Consider the following 23,354-nt stretch of genomic DNA (forward strand, 5'->3'; position numbering starts at 1 on the left):
AAGGCTATCTTGTTATCACCGTGGAAAAGCCCTGTCCACATTTTGACAGGATCGGTTACATGTTTGTGACGGTTTAACTGGCAGTATTATACGAGTTTTAAGGAGAAAATACTCCTCAATGCATGGTGTTGACTGATGAATGCGGTCATAGTTTGTCTTAAAGCATATGACCAACACCACATGGACATATATGAAACAACATAAAAAAACTTGATATTCACCACAGGGGGTCCAAGGAAGGAAGGACCCTGCCCTACAAACTATACACACATGCACTGAATGCCCACACACAGATGTTTGTAGACCCACCAGATCAAACCACGTCTCTGAAGAACACGGCCGCAGCAGTTTCACTTTCACTCAGAAGATCAACGTCAGTAAAACTAGTAATGTGAGACCATACATGGTTTTAACTTTTTACTTTGGGTTTTCCATTCACTAAAATTGAGAACTCAATAAATACACACAACCATCAACCATTTTAAAATCACTAGAAATACACTAACATGACATGCAGTTTATACACAAAGTCAGGCAACAATCTTACAAAAAGTATGTTAATCAATAAAAATAAAAATAAAGAATATTTTCACCCATTAAGAACAGTTAAGTCTTAATAAGGGCAGGTAAACTATAACATATGTGCAAATACGACTTGTGAAACTAGGAGGGTCAAACCGTGTTGTGGGAGGATTCACACATATAGACTGAATGTTTCATCACACACTGAACTACTGGAGAAAATGTTTCACATGTTTGTTTTATTCTGTTTGAGCTGGTGGAGTCTGACTGGTAAGTTATAAACACATTTTCATGGTTTAATTTCTTTCTGGAGTAATAAATCTGCTGCTTATTAGACTATTTTCAGAATTTGTTGTATAAATATTGTAAGATATACTTACTTTGAATTCAGGTCTCTGTTCAGGATTTTGCACTGAAATTTCCAGGTCTGAAATGGTCTTGAAAAATAATGGACATGTGACTTTACACACTGATTTTAGATCAACGGTTCACATATCTCACCTTTCATTTTGTGTTTCTGCTGCTGTTGTGAATGTTCTTTCACATTTACATTACAGAACTACAGCTGATTTCAGGATTCAAGAAACCATCAGAAACATTAATCTCTGTAAATCTGTATGTTCTCCAGGTGTGTTTGGTGATTCAGTGTCAGTGATGGAGGGAGATTCTGTTACTCTAAACACTTATGTTACTGAAATACATGAAGACGACGACATACTGTGGAAATATGGAGCTGAAAAGTCTCTGATAGCTAAAATCAGCAGAGAGACTGGAGTCTTCTCCACATATGATGATGGTCCTGATGGGAGATTCAGAGACAGACTGAAGCTGGACGATCAAACTGGATCTCTGACCATCACACACACCACAACTGAACATGCTGGAGATTATCAACTACAGATAACTGGAGCGAAACGATCATCAAAAACATTCAGTGTTTCTGTCTATGGTGAGTAGAGATTATTTGTCCTGTCCTTCAAATATTTGTTTATTTTTATTGATCTGGATCATTTTATAGTTTGAAATGACAGACCATATAAACACCCATTCAACACACTGATTGTTGCATAGATTTTTCCCTATTTATGTTTATTCTGTCATGTTTTCCAGCTCGTCTGCCTGTTCCTGTCATCATCAGTAACTCTTCACACTGTTCATCATCATCATCATCATCATCATCATCATCAAACTGTTCATTGGTGTGTTCATCAGTGGTAAATGTGTGTGATGCGACTCTCTCCTGGTACGCAGGAATGAGTGTATTGTCCAGCATCAGTGTGTGTGATCTCAGCATCAGTCTCTCTCTACCTCTGGAGGTGGAATATCAGGATAAAAACACCTACAGCTGTGTGCTGAACAATCCCATCAGCAACCAGACCACACATCTGGACATCAACACACTCTGCCACACATGTGCAGGTACAGCAGCACTGATGATATATGTGTGTGTTTACTGACCTGATCTCTGTCTTCTGTTGTAGATCAGACACATTCACTTCCATTTTGTCCATTACAGATCAAGGCCTCCCGTTATTTTACCCCGTCCTGATCTCTGCTGGATCTCTGATGATTGTTGCTGCAGTCGTTGGGATCTTCTGCATCTGCAAGAAATGTAGATCAACTGATCAAGAAGGCAAGTGTTACTTACTACTAGTGAGAAATGACATGCAGGGTTTTCAGTTGAAAAGTATATTATCGAAAAGTAAATTGCAGGGCAACCATGGAAAGTTTGTGTGCGTGTATGTTTCAGAGAGAGATTTCCATAAAAGGTCACTTAGTGGGGGAAAACACATTTTCTACATTTTTATCCTGTTGTTTATTATATGTATTGGCTTGGTCAGTGTGTTGGTGTGTTTTGGTTCTTTTGCTGTTAGGCTGTTAAAGTAAACAGCTGTCCGCAATGAAGGCAGGCCGAGAGACGGGGATGCTGCTCTGCAGAGCGCTGTGGTGTGTGTAGGATTATTTGTAGGACCTTTACAAATAATATTTGGTGATCAAGTGATATGGAACTGTAATGCAGTCAAAACCTGCCTGGAACTACTTTAGCTGACAGCTCTAATAATGTTTCAAAGAATCAGATATAGCTAAGAGTGTGTTTTGTGGTTTTAATGCATCTATTATTGTTGTTGTAGAAACAGTTCAGATTCTTAACAGAAAGATCACTTACGCTCATCCGACATTCCACACAAGAAACGCACAAAAATTGGTAAGTGTGTTTAATTATGTCATGAGTCTCTGTATCATTTAATTATCTGTATTTCTGATCTACCAGAAATGCACAAAATATCTGCTTTGCCCAAGAACGTAGTAAAAAAAAAAAAAAAAAGCCAAAGTAATTTATTTTTTTGAAGCAAATGAGAAAGACTGAAAGAGTTCTGGACCTCTGAACCTTAATATAAACACTATAGACTTCTACTTTCAGTCAGTGAATATGATATACATTTAAAAAATACGTTGTTCAATGAACATAATCATCTGGTGCTGTCTGGTCACTTTTGACTGAAAAAAAAAATGTATTTGTTTTTTTTTTTATTCATCAGAATTGTACAAAACTTGGTAAAGATTTTAGCACTTGCTATGTGAACACACACACACACACACACACACACACACACACACACACACACACACACAAAATAATGGACATGATTTGAAAATGTTAAATGGTCCTTAAAAAAATAGTCACACTTGTACTATTCCTGTGTCTAAAATAGCGCATTGGAAATAAATGGAAAGTGGGAACTTCTATATTAACTATTCTAATAACTATTTTATTACTGAAAGCTCTTTTTGAGATATCAACTGCAAATTTGGAACACGACTTGATTAGATTTATGGCATTGATTTTCTCACAATTTTACAGTAAAACATGTTTTGGAAAATATATATATTTCATATTAAATTAAAAAATCTTTATTTTTTCATAACAATAAACTTAAACTTCTAAAACTTTTTTTTATTTTCACTTTTTTTACTTATTTCACTTTTGCAATTGTCTGTCAAACTCAAGTTTCTGCTCTAAAGCATTCAAGATTTACAACAGTTTAAGTTCATTTTCAGGTATGCTCAAAAAAGTGCAACATGTAATAATCATAACTATTCCATAAATATAATGTAGTACCTTAAAATTCCCCTAAAAAACAAAACAAAATATTACATAAAAAATTATCAAACTAAAAAACATTTATTTCATTTAAATTATATATATATATATATATATATATATATATATATATATATATATATATATATATAAATTCATTTTTTAACGCCAGGTCAACAGCACCAGGAGAACACATTAACAGTTTTTATAATAAATTTAATATATTATTTTAATGAACCCAGTTAATTCTCACTGAGCAAAGTAACACACTAAACACTAAAAACTAATGAACTAATGAACTGATTTCCTAAAAGACACTTTTATAAGACACATTTAATTACAGTTAATTTCAACATTTACACTCATAATGAAGTGCTATGAAAAAATCCACTGTCCAGTTAGTTATTTCAACAAAAATGGTTCATTTCGTCCCAATACTATTCATTTTTTTATTTTTTTATTCATTTTATTCATTTAGCTGACGCTTTTATCCAAAGCGACTTACAATTGCTATATATGTCAGAGGTCGCACACCTCTGGAGCAACTAGGGGTTAAGTGTCTTGCTCAGGGACACATTGGTGTCTCACAGTGGATTCGAACCCGGGTCTCTCACACCAAAGGCATGTGTCTTATCCACTGCGCCATCACCACCCACACTAAACAATTAAGTTCTATTTGACTAATTTAAGCGGACTGTGAGGACTGTGGGACTTCCTAATTGCAGAAAAGACTTGTGCGCTCACGCAGAATTAGAACTTAAATGCAATTAAATAACAATTTTAATTGTGCAAAAAGGACACTTGTTTAGTCAGAAGCCAACATGGCACTAGGGGTCTGTGTGTGTGCCTGGATTGAACATTGTCTTTGATTTGAGCAGAGAACAGTGTTTGTTTGTTTGTTTGTTTGTTTTAGCAGAAACTCACAATGTTAAACTGTCTGACAGGAAACTGAAGCATTCAGGAAATGCATTTTTTTTTTTTTTTGATGATTGGCACAACAGTCAACAAGAAAATGTGCTTTTAACATCATACGACGATTGTCAAATCTGCTTTATAACACAACGGCTGCAGCTTTTTTTTGCAGACATCTGGATTAAATCTTGATAACAGCAAAATCAGGTTTTAGTGTCCAATTTGGCATTACTTCAAAACATTGTATATTCATATGAAGTCAGAAAAATGCATTCTCACAACAAGGAATCTGTCTGATAGGTCTTTCTAAGAGGGTCACACTTCTTTGTTTCTCATTATTATCATCTCTTGTGTGTGTTTTTAACAGAATGTTGAAGAGGAGAGTCATGTGGAGTATAGAGCTGTTGCCGTATGATCATCAATCTTTCAGTTGCTGTGTCATCGCTTTCACTGTGAATCTCCTGCAACATCCTCAGACTCTGAGACGATGGTTGAGTTTGGGAATGTGAGAATCATCATGTTTCATCAGAAAATCCAACCGGACATGCAGTAGGACATGCACTCTCCTAGAAGAATTTATCTTGTAGTACAAATTATCTAAATCATATGGAGCATTGGAGCATTTTCATGTTTAACTCTTAAATGTTAAATTTACCAAGTGTGTAGATCTTATTATGTGCAATTTGTAGATGCACATATGCAAATGTTGTAAAAGGAGTGAATCTTGCCGTTATAGGTTCAGAAATGTGGTTGTGTAGCCGAAGAGCTTGTGCATGAGCACGTATCTACTGCCGGACGCTTGTGTTTGATGAGTGTCTCTGAGGTGTGAATAGCGTGTCTGAGTGAACACAATGCGGTTGAATTGTTCCATTGCTGCTCACATGAAAACATTTGGCGTTTGCTTAGACAAAGGTACTTAATATAGAATCTGACAGATAAAAGATTCACTCAAATCAAACTGTATCTGTGAAACTCTAAGATTGATAATAAAGGTCAGGGTGTATATCTTCATGACCTCATACACTCATGTTGTGACCCTGCAGAAAAGCTCTGCTAGTTTCCGTACTTATTTCTAGCTCAAGAGGACGTTTTTTTTTAAGAAGAAGAACTATCCTTGATCTCTCAAATGCTTTTTTTTATATTAACCCTCTGATGGTCTTCGGGGTCTATTGGACCCCAAATGACTTTTGCTCAAATTAAAAAAAATGTTCTCTTTGTCCAAATGGTTTGAAACTTTCTACGGCTCTCAACACTTTCTAGATCTACAAAAAAAAAATTTTTTTTAATGATATCTGTTTTTATGTTGGCGTGACAAAAATAGTCACACTCGTGGTCTTCGGGGTCTATTGGACCCCGCAATCAAAATAGACAAAATAACATCATCAAAATCAGAAACAACGTAGAACACATAGACAGAAATGACAGAAATAAAGTGGCACACTTCCAACAATGCAAAAAACATCCACAATCCAAAATGATCATGCTCACCACAGGCGCACACACACACACAAACACACACATAAAGAGGAATACATTTATACAGGAATACATACAGACTATAAAAACTGTTCTCTTATCATTTGTAAAATAAAATAATCTAAAATGCAGAACCACCAGAAAAATAAATTGGTAACACTTAGACGCATTGAAAATGTGCGCACACACACATACACACACACACACACACGCACACAGACACACAAACACACACACACACACACACACAGGAATACATTTGTAAGGCTATAAAAAGTCTTATAATTTGTCAAATAAAATCATACAAAATGAAGAACCACCACAAAAATAAATTGGTGACACTGTACACATAAAAATAAAAATAAAATGTACACACACACACACAACAACAACAACAACAGTGAAGTGCCAAACCTGCTCCAACCCTGTCTGCAGAAGTCATGCGGTTTACCATGCATAGTGTTTTTTCAGAACAAAAAATGCTAAATTTTGACAAAAATTATATTATTTTTGTTATAATTGTGATTTTATAATATTTAGATATGAATCCAACTGAATCCAACTTTAGAAACTATATCTTTCAGTAATTCAAATAGCAAATGGCATATAATGGAGCTCTATAGCCATCTAGTGGTTAAAGTGATTTATTACAAATTTTAACCTGTATTTTCCAAAAAATGGGCAAAAATCTTACATTAAACCTTGTAAAATTATACATGGTATCCCCAGGAATGAAAGTTAGAAATCTGGGTCTTTTGTAAAGTTTATTTAACATAGAATGCTGTTTTTTTTTGTAAAAATCCTATTTAATTAAATATTTATTTATTTATTTATTTATAGAAATTTAAAAAAAATCACAAATTCTCCAAAAACTGCACAAATGTTGAGTAAAAACATTAATAAACAGAGTAAAATTATATTTGTTAAAAAAATATATATTGTTCGGTTACAAAATTAAATGTTGTTGTCTGGGGTCCAATAGACCCCGAAGACCACGAGTGTGACTTTTTTTTGAAGACCATCAGAGGGTTAATATAAACAGGAATCCAGAATTATATTTGGGACCAGTGACACCAGCACCTGATTTGGCACCTAAAATAATAATTATGTTTCTTGGAAATGCACATTTAACATGTATATGTTTGTTTTTTGGAAATGCACATTTAGCAGCAGCTTGAGTTGACGAAGCAGTATGAGCTTGAAATGCAGATGCAAATTTATTTTCATTAACAAAAACTTTAACGGTAAGCCCCATTTTTTTTCCTGATAAATCATTGGCTGCGTCTGAAAACTTAGGCAGTGACTTTGCAGGCAGAGTTTGTGTAAAAAAGGCACCTAACAAAACTGAGTTCTGAGAACAAAACGTAACGGTTCAAAATATAGAGAGCTTTGGTGAGAATTAAGCGAATATTTAATTAATACTATAGTCTTTTTTTTCTTTTTTTTTTTTTGCAAGAAATGACATAAGTTGAAAGGGTTTGGTCAAAACCATACACTGTTTTTACTCAAAGTGAAGTTTCAGCTATATACAGTATTTTGCAGTGTAAAGTTTAATTGTGTTTTAAGAAATATTATTGTTTTAGTGAACTCGATTAAAATAAGTTCAGTGTACTCATAACTATTGTTTTTTTTATAAACTTAAATGAATTGAGGCAATCGGTTTCCTCAAATGAAATGAGTTAGCTTAACTTGTTGGGTTTTACAGTGTACATTTACACACAAACTGACCACCAACTGTAACTTTGAGGGGCCATCTTTATTTTTTAGCTCAATGGAAAGCACAGGATTGTGGGACGTCAAAGGCAACGAAGGATGTGCCTTGATGCCTTCCGACCTTGGAATGAATCCTTCAAAGGCAGCATTTTTAAGCTTTCGGACACAGCCACTTTATAGTGAGGAAGGTTACAGTACACTTAAACGTATCACTGTGTTCATGATTATGTGAATTTGTGTTTAGTTAAATGAGGACATCCCATTTTGGTACTGATTTGATCGATAATGTCTGTTAACTGCTAAAATAATAATATTTGCTGTTTTAAGTCACCTCTGTGTTATTTTTCATGTGTCAGATTTATAAAATAAAAACAAAACAAGTGCTTTTTAATAGAAATTAGGTATGGCCAAGAATATTATTGTTAGCACTTTTTTTAAATGACCATGATAAATCAGACTTCCAAAGCATAAATATAAGGAGTTAGTAATTATTATCCTCAACCAAACCAATAATAAAAAGTTTAGGCCATTTTAGCAAGGCGATTTCAGGCATGTGTTATTTCTGTGAATTGCAGTTATCCATTTTGCTTATATTTTCTGTAGCTTTTGGCTCTCTGTAAAAAGATAGCTCTGATTACTTGTTTTTCATATTTGCACAGTCACTCACACCACCAGAGCCCCCAACACTTATGCAGTCAGCGTGAGACTCATGCAATTGAGACTTCTCACGCCACAAGTCCATTTTCTCACACATTGAAAAAAACCTCTCGGAGCAGAGAGGAAACTGACGACGTGCAGTCAGATAACACACACCAGGCAGCAGACACATGCACATATAGACCCCAAGACCCCTCTCCGACCTACTTTATCACACACACCACAGCGCTCTGCAGAGCAGCATCCACGTCTCTCGGCCTGCCTTCATTGCGGACAGCCATTTAAACAAAAAACACTTAACTTCTGGACGATGGAACCGGAAGTGCTAAATCGCTTCTGGATTTTGGCCTACAAAAATGTGTCATTCCACCACTCTAGCCGCACTGCAAGTATGGCCGCCTTTCATTGAAAGGGACGATGGTTTAGGTTAGTAACTGTAAAATGCTGATTGATTTTAGCAGTCATTTTACATAATTTTATAATAAATACCAGGGCTGCCAACTTATGAGTTCAGCTCAGAGTGAGAATTCACACTGTCGATATGGCACTTATTGCGTCTATCTGCCGCGAATGTACTGCAAATGTCTAAAGATTGTGGGAGTTAATTTCCGCTGAAGCCAAGCAGAAATGAGACGCATTCTCTCTGCCTGTCGATTTAGAAAGATCACGTCCATATCAGTGCTGGAGTTCACATGAACTGTATCTTTTTCTCATGCTGATTTGGGTACGGTTTGCGGGTGCGCAGCCAAGTTCGGAAAAACAGTGTTCATCTCATCTAAATGAACCAAACTTGACGTCAACTCTGCTAGTGTGAAAGTACCTAAATTTACTTTCATTCATTCTACCCAGTAGGGCCACTCCTGCCCCATCTCAGTTTTCGTGGCTGTTTACACAACACTGTTTTTAACAAAAAAAAAACGTTTTATGCGTTTTGGCCGTTCTTTTACACGAGTCACGACAACATGTTTTTGGGTGTCTGAAAAATAAACTTTTTGAAAAAGTGCACGTTTTTGAAAGCGGTCTCCGTGTAAACAACAAAAACGCGAATCTCTGAAGACAATGACGTCATGATGCATATTACGTGTTCAGTCTATAGTGTTTCATCACCATCTAATGGCCTGACAGCAGAATACAGAGTTTTAGGCCGTTTTCATGGATCTGTGTGAATGGGATCATTTTGTCTGTACGAAGAAAACACAAGGACTCAAAACTCAAAAACATCTCCTTTTTAATCATATTGTTATCCTTGTCGTGTTAACATACGCTTAGAGCAACTTCAATTAGTCTACGAAACGAATGGTCATCAAAACGAATAAAACTTAACGGACATGATTGCAAAAGATGACGACTTTTAAGAGACCAAGAACTGCAGAAACAAAGAGGAAGATGGCGGCGGTCGCCGTCGGTCACTTTGGAGTCCTGTGCTGTGATAGAGGGCTGATCTGGAAATGGAGTCAGACGAGAACGAGGGAAATGAAGAAGATACAAGAGGAGTTGAGAACAGGAAAAGGAAAAAGAACAGTGTTTCAAGTGATGAAAGCCAGACAAGAAGAACTGTTGAGAGATATCAAGTAGGAATGATAGCAGTAACAAAAAGTGACGGGATCTTCAAGGATTCGCACGAGGTTGGAAGATTCGTTGGAAAGAAACTCGGAGATGTTCGGTCCATTAAAATAACAAGGAGTGGGATGGTTATTATTGACTGCGTGTCAAGGCATCAGAGAGAACAAGCTCTAAAGATTAAGGAGTATACAGATTACAGAGTTGTGAAATGTTTCCCACTCGGGACAGAATACAAAAAGAAAGGAGTAGTAAGTGGCGTACCGCTGTCAGTGGAAGACGAGGAGTTTCGGGCCGTTGAAGGAGTTTGTGAGGCCAGAAGATTGACACGATTCCGTCAAGGAGAAAGGGAAGAAAGTACTTCTGTTTGTCTGACGTTTGTGGGAGATTTGCCAGAGAGGATATATGTAGACTATATATGCTACAAGGTGAGGTCTTATGAAAGAGCTCCGTTAAGGTGCTTTTGCTGTCAGGAGTATGGACATGTGGCTGCAGTGTGTAGAGGAGTCAGGAGATGTGGGAGATGTGGGAAAAATACTTGTGAAAGAGGGGAGTGTGAAGAGGAACAGGTAAAATGCATTCATTGTTCGGGAAATCATCCTGCGGGGTCAACGCAATGTCCTGAAAAAATCAAACAGGTAAAAGTGAGTAAAATCAGAGCAGAAGAAGGGCTAACATATGCAGACGCTACTAAGAGAATGGAACGAGTAGTAGTGCAAACAGAACAGGAGCCGGGAAAGAAGGGAGATGATCAGAATAACGTTATTGGAATGGACAAGAAGCGATTTCTGGGATTTATTGCTATGGTGGTCAATTGTGCTGTGGAAATTAAAGGGAAATCAGAGAGGATCAAGATGGTGTTGGATGCGGCGAGAAGATTCTTGGACATTGGGGACATATCAGGAGAAGAACTAGATAATACGCTGAGGAAAGAATTTATACCATCTCAGACCATTGAGAATGACATATACACTCACCGGGCACTTTATTAGGTACACCTGTCCAACTGCTCGTTAACACTTAATTTCTAAGCAGCCAATCACATGGCGGCAACTCAGTGCATTTAGGCATGTAGACATGGTCAAGACAATCTCCTGCAGTTCAAACCGAGCATCAGTATGGGGAAGAAAGTTGATTTGAGTGACTTTGAACGTGGCATGATTGTTGGTGCCAGAAGGGCTGGTCTGAGTATTTCCGAAACTGCTAATCTACTGGGATTTTCACGCACAACCATCTCTAGGGTTTACAGAGAATGGTCCGAAAAAGAAAAAACATCCAGTGAGCGGCAGTTCTGTGGGCGGAAATGCCTTGTTGATGCCAGAGGTCAGAGGAGAATGGCCAGACTGGTTCGAGCTGATAGAAGGGCAACAGTGACTGAAATAACCACTCGTTACAACCGAGGTATGCAGCAAAGCATTTGTGAAGCCACAACACGCACAACCTTGAGGCGGATGGGCTACAACAGCAGAAGACTCCACCGGGTACCACTCATCTCCACTACAAATAGGAAAAAGAGGCTACAATTTGCAAGAGCTCACCAAAATTGAACAGTTGAAGACTGGAAAAATGTTGCCTGGTCTGATGAGTCTCGATTTCTGTTGAGACATTCAGATGTTAGAGTCAGAATTTGGCGTAAACAGAATGAGAACATGGAACCATCATGCCTTGTTACCACTGTGCAGGCTGGTGGTGGTGGTGTAATGGTGTGGGGGACGTTTTCCTGACACACTTTAGGCCCCTTAGTGCCAATTGGGCATCGTTTAAATGCCACGGCCTACCTGAGCATTGTTTCTGACCATGTCCATCCCTTTATGGCCACCATGTACCCATCCTCTGATGGCTACTTCCACCACGTCACAAAGCTCTAATCATTTCAAATTGGTTTCTTGAACATGACAATGAGTTCACTGTACTAAAATGGCCTCCACAGTCACCAGATCTCAACCCAATAGAGCATCTTTGGGATGTGGTGGAACGGGAGATTCGCATCATGGATGTGCAGCCGACAAATCTGCGGCAACTGTGTGATGCCATCATGTCAATATGGACCAAAGTCCCTGAGGAATGCTTCCAGCACCTTGTTGAATCTATGCCACGAAGAATTGAGGCAGTTCTGAAGGCAAAAGGGGGTCCAACCCGTTACTTGCATGGGGTACCTAATAAAGTGGCCGGTGAGTGTAGAACGGGCAGTGAACTTTAGGCTGGTCACTGTAAATATTCTGCACTGGGAAAACTATTTAATTCAGTAGGTGGCGGTAATGCAACACTTTGGATGCCAACCGCCATAAAACCCCAGAAGAAGAAGAAGAAGAAGAAGAAACAAAGAGGCTCTTTTTAAAATTCTACATCCCAGAAGTCAAGATGAGAGTGTAGGCATTAGCATTAGCGGCCATGCTAATGACAGCTTAGCCGTAACTATCTGATGTGGGACAGATGGAACAGTATGGGAGTAATTTTACTAGTAGGTGAAGGAATATATCATGATTCCAGCAAATGGCCAGCTGTAATTAAACCTGGACTTAAAGACACTTTGGTACAGAGAGGGACAGATCAAACCAAAGGCATCATTTTTCCAAACCACGCACAGGATATTTTCAGAGGCTCATTAAAGTCGCATTATCTAAGTGGGACAAACTGGACAGACCATGGCTTGTTTATTTAATTAGCAAGAACGTTTTGCTTTTGTTGTAAACTTGTTAGTGAACGCGGGTCTCCTCTAGCTAAAGACTGGAAAAATCTCTTCAGCAAACTGAACTCATTCAAGAAGTCAAGTAATATGAGCAGAACGGAACTTAGTAGTGAATGATGTGGCGTCGTGCATAATTCTTTACAGTAATTCAAGAGGTCTACAACTTTTCCTCTGCCTCCACTCCTCGCTGACAGGTGTAGAAAAGGCATATACAGATTGGATTTACTGTTAAACCCTCTTAATAGATGTGAAAGCAGGATTTATGCACTCAAACCCATCTGACAACATTTAGAAGATGTTTGACACCCTTCTATCGATACACATATCTACTGAACAATTAGTAATGATTGACATTCTTTTTTAAAGCCTTTTGTATTTTGAGTCTACTTTATTTTTGGTTACACCATGTCAGTGGTTGACTTTAGACATTTTACTGTTACTTTGCAACATGCCAACTAACTCTCGTAGAGTAGGTTGACTTTCTAATATCTGTAACACTGCATATGACTATAAGTAACTTTGCAAGTATGTCAACTTATTCTATACCCATTATGAGAGTTGACATCTGGATCTTCTTCAGAGTAGACTGTATACTTTACAAGGGCGCCATCTAGTGTCCATTTCTGTAACAGCCTTTACCATCTAATATGAGTACAAAAAATAAAAAGCTTGATTAGAAGAAAAAAATCAACAATTGGTTGATTAGTGTGTTCTTATTGCTAAGGACTGAGTTAAACAGCTAGTTGGGTTAAAAACCTAAAATGTTAAAGGTGAAAGTGTAATCCTAAAGTCTAAAATTTCCACAATTCAGGATCTACAAATGATTCCTTGTTAGCTTAGTTACTTCTGATCAACTTCACAAACACGTTTTAATAGCATTCATCACATGAAAAATAGCATGCGTGTATTTACATTCTAATAAATAATTTAAATAGGGTCAGTGTCTCTGTTAGGGTCAATTTAAAAACAAACTTACAATGAGCTCTTTGAAAAAAAAAAGAAATCTATAAAAATGAATATCATTTTATCAGTAAAAACACATTTATGAAATGAGCTTAAAACACCATTCAGATGGTTAATTCCATTAAAATGCTGCATAGCAGCCAGTAACCGTTATGAAATGTATACCAATTTAGTTTCATAAACATATTTGTTCTTTTGTAGCAGCCTCAATCCAGTGTCTTTCAGTGCAGATTTAACAGTATCAGTTCCTGAGATTCAGAGTTTGATCAAGGACACAATGCTTATATTCCATGGATCAACCCTTGCAGGATTTGAACCTTTAACCTTTCTTTAAACCACAAACATACAACACAACAAACAAATAAACCAAAACTGATACAGTAGCATTAGTTTTGACAGTGAATGTTTTTAAAACACTAGTTTAGAGGTTACCAAGCAGCTTAAGGTCACGGTGTAAAGACTCCAGCATCCAAAAGTCAACATACTGGTGTTTTCATCATGTATGTTCCTCTGTGTTGACAAGATGTAAATGCTACAATTGTAAAGATATAACATTAACAGTCATTCTACAGTAGTACAGATTGAAGTGAGTAACTGATTTTTTCTGACTGACAGTTGCCAACATATTCTCATTTCTGCATATGATCGGTGAGGTGAAGAGCACACTAAATATGACATTATTATGAATCTGATCAAAACAGATCAGTGTGTTATTGGACCTTACAGTGTAAATGCTGCTGCTAATGGTTGAAGAAACAGCAATACTGTCAAGAAAGAGAGATAATCATGCACTGTTTCTGTCTGGATCCTTTAGCAGCCTCTAATAACCCCTCCAGTCACACACTGGAAATCCTCAAGCACTCTGTTGGTGATGGGTTGCTTTGCTTTGACTACTTTGCTTTGAAACTTCAAGTCACCATTATTGGTACCGACTACTGATATTTTAGTATCACGACTTTCTCCATGAGCGTAAAATTATAAATAATGTTACTGTGAAATCCCACTAGTCTCACTAGAAGACAACTCATTATCAACTCATCTGTGGAATCTCAGTCTCATTATCATCATCCATCAGTGCAGTCTCAGTCTCATTATGGGACGTCCCATTATCATCATCCATCTGTGGAGTCTCAGTCCTCTGATTAAGGGGCACTGCTTCTTTGACATCATTGTCCTGAAAGAAAGAAGTAGATTCACAGAAGTTCAAACAAATTATCAAAACTGATAATTCAGTTACACAAAAATGTTTTTTTTTTCACATACACATTTTTCTCTTTGATGTTTGTGAATGTAAAGACCCTGTTCTTCATTCTGAAGTAAAACAGCTCAAGATCAGTGCTCTCTTAAACAAGTCAGTTATTATTGGTGTTTCTATGTGATAAATTCTGAAAAAAAAAAACCACACACAGACATAAACCACATAAGGTCCTGACAAACAGAGAGGTTCTTTTCCGTTCTTCACTAAGGGGCAAAAAGTTAAAGTTATTAAGAGTTAGCAATATACTGTTAGTGTACATCCCAAAGCCTTTCACACTGCTGAGAGTGACGTTCAGATGCACAAGTAAATATGTGTTGCACGGTTTCCTCTCAAAAATGACAACAGTTACACTTGAATATGTTCCTGTCGACAGCGGTGAGAAAACAGCAGTTAAGAAAGATCTGAAAGAAGTGATGTGGATATGTGTGCACCAGATCTGCACTCCAGTAAACTCACGTCACGTTTATATAGAACTTTATACAAATGTATTGCTTTAAATCAATATATAGAACTTTATACAAATGTATTGCTTTAAATCAATACACCTCAATACACCACAATACACTTTACAGTATGAAACATGAAAAACAGTATCAGTGTCTTTTCCGATTAGAATTATATTTTAAAGCTCTGTTCATGTTGTATCTTGCAGACGTCTGAGCTTGACGGACCGAACAGAAGAAATAAAAGAGGAGATTTCCAATTTAAAGAAGGCTGAGCCATACTTACGTACATATAAAGTAATCGCCACGGAGAAGCTGGAAAGTTTACTTTGACGAGCTGCTTTGAACCCCCAAAATGAACTTTGTTTTGGCCTGCTTTTCTTCAAAATCATGTCATTAGGGCCTTAACAGTTCTCCCAGATCTGAATCTGTAGTAAATTCAGTTTTTTGGCGACAGTATCTCACCTGATCATGATCATCTCGCGGTGTCCTGTTTCCTGTTTGAACAACAACAAACTCTTATGTTGGTCAATTAGAATAAAAATACATACTTTTACATATTTTTTAAAGATTCCTTCTTTACAATACAACTTTCAATTTTTTTGTACAATCAGCTGTATGTAAACCTTTACTTAAAAATGATTTTGTACAATCAGCTGTATGCAGGGCTTGACATTAACACCCGCCAAATGCGGGTGGATTTCAGCGTTGGCGTGTAACACAGTCACTCCTACTAGCCAGTTTGGCGGGTTTAATTTTATATAATATACATGTTTCAATTGTAGTCTTTTAAAAAGGCATCTGAAATAATAATAAACTAAGTGCAATCTAGTGTTGGCAGTAATATTGATTTTTCGATACATATTGATACTGAAATATCTAAAACTCGATATAAAAGATACCAGCTGCGTGTTCTCGCTCTCTAATCTCTCCGACAGTGAAGTTGACACACCAACCCTTTACTCACTCGTTTAATTTGCTCCGGATGAATATTGTTGGTGGTACAGGGCTTGAATTCTGACGAGCAATTTTACTCATTCCCACAGATTTTGTGCTCACACCCAAAGTGCGTGCACATAAAGTATATTGGCTATATAAAACAGTATAATGGGTCCGTGCGTCAGGTCTTAAAGTGACAGTAGCCTAATATACCGGCTGCCAAATTATGAGATGCTATTAAAAATATCTATATGGTAGTTATTACCCTATGGTATCGGTGTCCAAATTGTGGCCAGTGAAAATGCTGAGTGGCTAGTAACTTTGGAAAACCACTAGCCACAGTGGCTGGTGAGCAAAAAAGTTCATGTCAAGCCCTGGCTGTATGTAATACTTGCCTTTTTGCCTTGCTTTCCTTTTCCTAGATTTCCAGTGGAGACAGTAAATCACAGCAGCAGCAGCAGCCACAAGCAGAATAACAGCAGCACATATTCCTCCTACAGCAGCTGAAGATAAACCTGCATCTGGAACAGCTGAAGACACAGACGATATTACATTTTCACAGTATGATAATGTATTATTATATCTATATAATAATGTATTATTATATATATATTATTATTATTATTATTATTATTATTATTATTATTATTATGATAAGATATTATAATGATAAGATATTATTATAATGATAAGATATTATTATATCACAGTATGATATTGATTTATTTGATAAATAGCTGGTTGATTGGATAAATAGGTGTTTTATAACAACATCAGCTAAAACAGCATCAGCTCTGTGAGCTCAACAGAAAACAATGTTCACAGGAAAACTGACTGATATTATGCATTGTTCTTATTCTTATATAATAGACTTAAGAAATGTAAAATCCAAAATGCATAATGCATTTGGCAATTGACAGTCTCTTTTAGAGGTCTAAGGATTGATACGTTTTGCCGAATAATCGGCACTGATAACCGATCGGTGAAAAACTTTGTTATCGACAATCAGTGGTGGACAGTAACGAAGTAAATGTAATTCGTTACTGTACTTAAGTAGCTTTTTTGCGTATCTGTACTTTACTCAAGTATTTAAATTTTGGGAGACTTTTACTTTAACTCCACTACATTTCAAAGTCAAATATCTTACTTTTTACTCTACTACATTTTCAAAATCAGTCGTTCCTTTTTATTTATGAGTGGATAAAAACGTAACTGGCCAAACGAGCCACCAATCACAGTACAGCGCGCGCGCTTTGTTTTGAACTTGCCTTGGCAATATCTACTAAGCACGAACCAGAGCCGTTAAATATGAGAGTTGCGAACATAGATGGTTGTGACAGTGATCTCGCCGCCGCGCGGTCGTTATTCGTGTAGCTCTCAATAGTTCCAAACAAATCGCGTTGACAATGATTTTAAGCGGGACAGAGAGCAGCAGCTATTATTGCAGCAATTATCGGTAAGTATTAACGCATAAATGTACATTGCTTACGTTGCCACTAAAATGAATTGCATATAATAGCTTTTTTCTCTGGGGAGTAGCCTAGCAGAAACACTGCATTAATACGTTTTTGTGTTTAATTTTGGAGGGAAATTGGCTGCTCCCATAACATAGAATATAGAATATATATATAATGTGTGTGTGTGTGTGTGTGTGTGTGTGCGTGTGTGTGTGCGTGTGTGTGTGCGTGTGCGTGTGTGCGCGCGTGTGTGTGTGTGTGTGTATGTATATGTGTATATATTTAATGGGGTTGTGCAGGTTTATGTGAATGTATCATAACATTAAGATGTTAATAATTGTGATCTTAGGCGCTGGAGAAAAATATATACAGTAAATACTGTAAATATTTTATACCTTATGGGAACAGTCCCCTTCCCTCCAAAATTAAACACACACAAAATTAATTCAATTTAAATATATATATATATCAGACTAATTAATGTCATTTCATTAATTGATTGGTGTGCCAAGAGTGACATTAGTCTTCACTTAGACTGAGTTAAGAGTCTTGTGACAAATTATAATAGGACATTATAGCCATAAAAAATAAAAGTACTTGGATACTTAAGTACATTTGAAGGCAAATACTTTTGTACTTTTACTCAAGTGAATGTTTAAAGGCAGCACTTTTACTTTTACTTGAGTAATATTTTACCTTGAGTATCTTTACTTTTACTCAAGTACATGGTATGTGTACTTCGTCCACCACTGCACTCCATACCAATAGTTTTTCCGGGCTGCATCCATTCTGCCGTGCAAAGGCAAAAGACCGTAACTTCGTGTTTGGTCGAAAATTAGTTTTTTATATTTTTGGCACATTCAAGACCCCCTTTATCATGTGGATAAGTATCTTGAGTCAATTCCGTCGTTTTTTCGAGAAAATAATGGGTTGTCTTAACAGTAACTTCCAAAAGCCCGTGAGAAACCAAGGCAGAACACCGTAACACCAGTTACCGCTCTTTGGCTTTGTTTTGGAACGCTCATTTTGAGTTACGGCACTCTGCCTTTGTTTAGCCGCGCGTCAATATGAAGTTACGGTGCTGGCGTTCTATCAAATATGCTACCTTTCAGATTGTACGGTGTTCTGCCTTTGTTTTGCTCTCCATTAAAATTGAAATTACGATGTAGCCTGTGTACTTTGTACAGCTGCCATCAGTCCCTGTAACTTCTGATGTCCTCAGAGCTTTGTCCAGCACAAATGCGGTCAGAACATTTAGTATGGTCTGAACCCGCTCCATATGAAAAACGTGCGATAGGCTATCCATCGCGAATGATATATGCAGAGTTGACAGAAAAAAATGTTACACACGCCATAGCAGGTGAATACAACAAAGAACTAAATCCCCGCCTCACCCAGATCGGGTTGAAACAATCATGCATCTAGCTGGCAGAGTGCCAAAACTTCGCCGGCGCCTTCAGCTCCGCCCTGAACACGGTCGAGCCGACGCGCGACTAATATATCACAGAGTGATAATAATGAAGCAACAACGGTATATTGGTGCATACAACATAATGCAGCAAGAATTGTTGGTGCATACAACATCAGACAAGCTGTTACAAGCGGGTTGTACCTACAATCACACTGTCCGGAATAAATCCGCGGGACGAGCGAAGTGCACTGCACAATAATAGGGCAGACAGCTGAAACCACCGCTACTGAAAAGACGCAGAACACAGAAGGTTGTGCTATAAATGCATTAGTCGTCTAGGTAGTCCAGAGCGCGCTCCCCACCGAGTCTCAAGATGGAAAGCACTGCGTTCGTACTTCGTACTTTTCGTGAACGTACGAGGAGCATGACACCTTCGAACACGAATATACTATAAGCGAGTCCCCAGGTCGAATGTGCGCGAGGACCTGTTTTATCGTGATCATTTTGAACGCGCGTTTATCAAGTCTTATGCCACTCGGTACCAATTGAAGATCTTACCGCTATGGAGGTATTTTGCCATGTCTCATGTATTAATAATGCCACCAGAATGCAACCAAAGCACAGGGTAGTAATAAGTAGATGTCTATAAGTGTAAATCATACAAAATAAATGCCATGATCACTAGATTTTATACAGGTGTTACTATAATGATTTTGTTAATGGTGATCATCAACCAAATATTGATAATGTGGAAGTTACTGCCTTTTGCCTTGGCATAACTTCTCACTTTTCGCTGACAATGCAAAGGCAGAGTGTACAGTAACTTTAAAATAGTGGTCAAAAGTCAAGTTTGAGCTCAAGATTTTTTATGTAGATAATTTGTATTACTAAAACATCTAATTGCCAGATTTACAGTGTCCTGCCTATAATTAATTTGGAGGGACAACTGAAAATCTTTAAAGTCATTTTTCTCAGTTCCAAACTCTAGCGAGTTAAGGTCTTTCTCATAATTTTTTTATTTTGTAATATTTTGTAACTATTGATGTAATATTAACCCTTACTAGACAGAACTTACTAAATGTTATTTTAAGGCTATCGTTGTTATCATAGAAATGTTTGTATAGAGTGATAAAAGGCAAAATGGTCAATAAATTAGAAGTTAAGGTATTTTGCCTTTGTATGACCCATTATTGTTTTACAGATAATGCAAAGGCAGAATACAGTAACTTCCGAATAGGGGTCAAAGGTCAAGTTTGAGCTAAATATTTTTTAATGTAGATAAATATATTCATTATGACAACTACTTGGCAAATTTTCATTGTCCTACCTATCATACAATTGGCTGGACAACAAAAAAACTTTAAAGTCATTTTTCTCAGTTTCACACTCTGGTGAGTTAAGGTCTTTTGCCTTTGTAGGGCAGCATTGCTGGAGCGGCTGAAAAGGACCCGCTGTCATTATACAGAACGAGAGCGGCCTCTAGAGGCCTTGTAGTGTTTGTTTTGACACGTGAGGCTGAGAGCTGCTCGGATTTAAAACATAGACAACCAAACGGTTTGTAAATAGTACACTACAGTGCATGTTTTCATTAATTATAAAGTAATTAATATGTTGACTAGATGCTGCCTTAATAGAGATAACTGATACTCACCAGTGACAGAAACACTGAAGCTCCTAATTATGCTGAATCTGCTGTTGTTGATCTGCAGTTTATATTCTCCAGAGTGTGTGTTTCTGGTGTGTGTGATGGTCAGAGATCCAGTCTGATGATCCAGCTTCAGTCTGTCTCTGAATCTCTCTTCACACTGAACATCTGTACAGGTTTTTCTGGGTTCATCACAGATTTCAGCGATGAGAATCTCATTAATATACCACGCTATTGAATCATTCAGATTTATTATTACACCAGTGTATAAAGTAACAGGTTCTCCTTCATTCACTGACTTTCTCTTTATTTTATCTCGTTCAGCAGCAGAAACACCTGAAACACAAACCAACAGATGAGTGGGGGATCTTTTTGGGGGGAAAAGACACAAAATGAGAGAACTGTGGATATCAAAGCGATAATACATTTTCAATCTGAAAAGCAACATTTATACACATTTGGTGCTAATAAACATAAGAGATGGGTATGGTAACCAAAAACTCAAGTAAAAGTACAATTACTATTACTTTACAATTAATTACTAGATTAAGACTAAAAAAGTATGCAATGAAAAAAACTACAAGTACTAATTACTTCAGATCTAATTCCGAACAAGCAAGATGATGATGATGATGATTAAGTCAGTGAAGCTTGTATTACAATAGGGATTTCTTCTGATTATGTCCACACATGACAGATGGTGTCTCATCTTGCAGTACCTTTTTATAACAAATTAAAATGCCATCATGATGACATTATTATTTAGATAGAAATAATAAAACTATATAATACTGACGTAGTACTATTTTAATTAAATTATTATACTACATGGGATATCTTTGCAACCTGTATAGTAATTTATATTTAAATCTAAAAACTCCACTTTAACATAAATGTGTTTTTGAAGAAACCTATATTATCTGAACTGCATATGAATTAATATAAATGTAAAGAGGACAACACCTCTGAATGTCAGCAAAAATATCCCTAAACACAATGATGATGTAATTTAAATGTATATGATTTGCTTTTAAACAAAGACTCACCATATAAAATAACATTGAAGGTTTTTTCACTGTCGCTGCTGCCGCTGCTGATCTGTAGTTGATAAACTCCAGCATCTGTGTTAGTGATGTTCATGATGGTCAGAGATCCAGTCTGATGATCCAGCTTCAGTCTGTCTCTGAATCTCTTATTACCGTCATTACACTGAACATCTGTACAGATCTTACTCTGATCTCTATTGATTTGAGCGATGCGAATGTCATTATAATACCATCTAATTCTGTCTTGTTGGTTTGTTTGAACACCAGTGTTTAGAGTGACTGAATCTCCCTCCATCACTGACACACCGTCTGGATCAACACCTGATGAACCTGAAGAAGAAATTAACAATACTTCATTATAAGCCAAACAAAATAATACAACAGGAAAGTGCTTTTTTTAATGTTTGTGGGTATAGAAATACAGTGCATCTGGGAAGTACACAGCGCTTCACTTCTTCCACATTTTGTTATGTTACAGCCTTATTCCAAAATGGATTAAATTCATTATTTTCCTCAAAATTATACAAACAATACCCCATAATGACAACATGAAAGAAGTTTGTTTGAAATCTTTGCAGATGTATTAAAAATAAAAAACAAAAGAAATCACATGTACATAGTATTCACAGCCTTCGCCATAACACTCAAAATTGAGCTCAGGTGGATCCTGTTTCCACTGATCATCCTTGAGATGTTTCTACAACTTGATTGGAGTCCACCTGTGGTAAGTTCAGTTGATTGGACATGATTTGGAAAGGCACACACCTGTCTATATAAGGCCCCACAATTAGCAGTGCATGTCAGATCACAAACCACAAGCCATGAAGTCCAAGGAATTGTACTTAGACCTCCAAGACAGGACTGTACAGCACAGATCTGGGGAAGAAAAATGTCTGCAGCATTGAAGGTCCCAATGAGCACAGTGGCCTAGGGATGGGCAAATGAAGCACTGAGGCTTTCCTCTGATTGTTCCAGGAAAAGATTCGAAGCATCAAGAGTGTCAAAAACAGCGTCATCTTGTGGCAGGTCAAATTTATAGTAGCCGTGTGCAGCGCCGTTGTTTTATCTTTTAAGCACAAATAAAGCCTGACAATGCTAAATGTTCAGTTTTCTGATAATATAATGCACATATTAAAGTGTGGCAATAAATTAAAATGTAAAAATTATATTAATACTAATTATAAAAAAAATACTAATTATTGCTTGATGCAAGTAAATGGTGGTCTAATTATTTTATGGTTTCTATGCTGTTTATAATTTGACAGAATTATGATCATGTAACATAGGATATAGGCTTATTTATAAAATCACGTGTTTCTCTGAAAACAATACGCCCTCCGACACAGAGCTTCATGAGAAATTTGGCTGCGAACTCGATGTTCGCTTTGAAGCTTCAGTGCCAAATGTAACATCACTACAGTGGCCTCCATCAACCGTAAATGGAAGAAGTTTGGAACTACCAGGACTCTTCCTAGAGCTGGCCGCTGGCCAAACGGAGCGATCGGGGGAGAAGGGCCTTAGTCAGGGAGGTGTCCAAGAACCTGATGGTCACTTTGACAG

The 23,354-nt window shown here is 37.1% G+C and overlaps 2 protein-coding genes across 2 annotated transcripts in view; one reads left to right on the forward strand and one right to left on the reverse strand.

The window, feature by feature from the left end:
* The first annotated feature begins 970 nt into the window (after nt 1–970).
* LOC130087012 (SLAM family member 5-like) lies at nt 971–5,090 on the forward strand. Its single transcript, XM_056253213.1, has 5 exons — nt 971–978; nt 1,080–1,471; nt 1,633–1,941; nt 2,039–2,155; nt 5,014–5,090. Exons 1-5 carry the CDS (start codon nt 971–973, stop codon nt 5,088–5,090), a joined length of 903 nt encoding a protein of 300 aa, XP_056109188.1.
* Nucleotides 5,091–14,625: 9,535 nt separating this feature from the next.
* LOC130087013 (uncharacterized) overlaps nt 14,626–23,354 on the reverse strand; it is a 111,152-nt gene continuing 102,423 nt past the window's right edge. The window contains exons 3-7 of the mRNA XM_056253214.1: nt 21,795–22,124; nt 20,755–21,084; nt 16,631–16,765; nt 15,762–15,793; nt 14,626–14,769 (exon numbers count right to left, since the gene is read on the reverse strand). Coding sequence (XP_056109189.1) covers nt 14,626–14,769; nt 15,762–15,793; nt 16,631–16,765; nt 20,755–21,084; nt 21,795–22,124 — 971 coding nt within the window. The remainder of the gene's footprint in view (nt 14,770–15,761; nt 15,794–16,630; nt 16,766–20,754; nt 21,085–21,794; nt 22,125–23,354) is intronic.

The sequence above is a fragment of the Rhinichthys klamathensis genome, unplaced genomic scaffold, assembly GCF_029890125.1.
Source record: "Rhinichthys klamathensis goyatoka isolate OS25496 unplaced genomic scaffold, OSU_Roscu_1.1 h1tg000103l_1, whole genome shotgun sequence".
Taxonomy (NCBI): domain Eukaryota; kingdom Metazoa; phylum Chordata; class Actinopteri; order Cypriniformes; family Leuciscidae; genus Rhinichthys; species Rhinichthys klamathensis.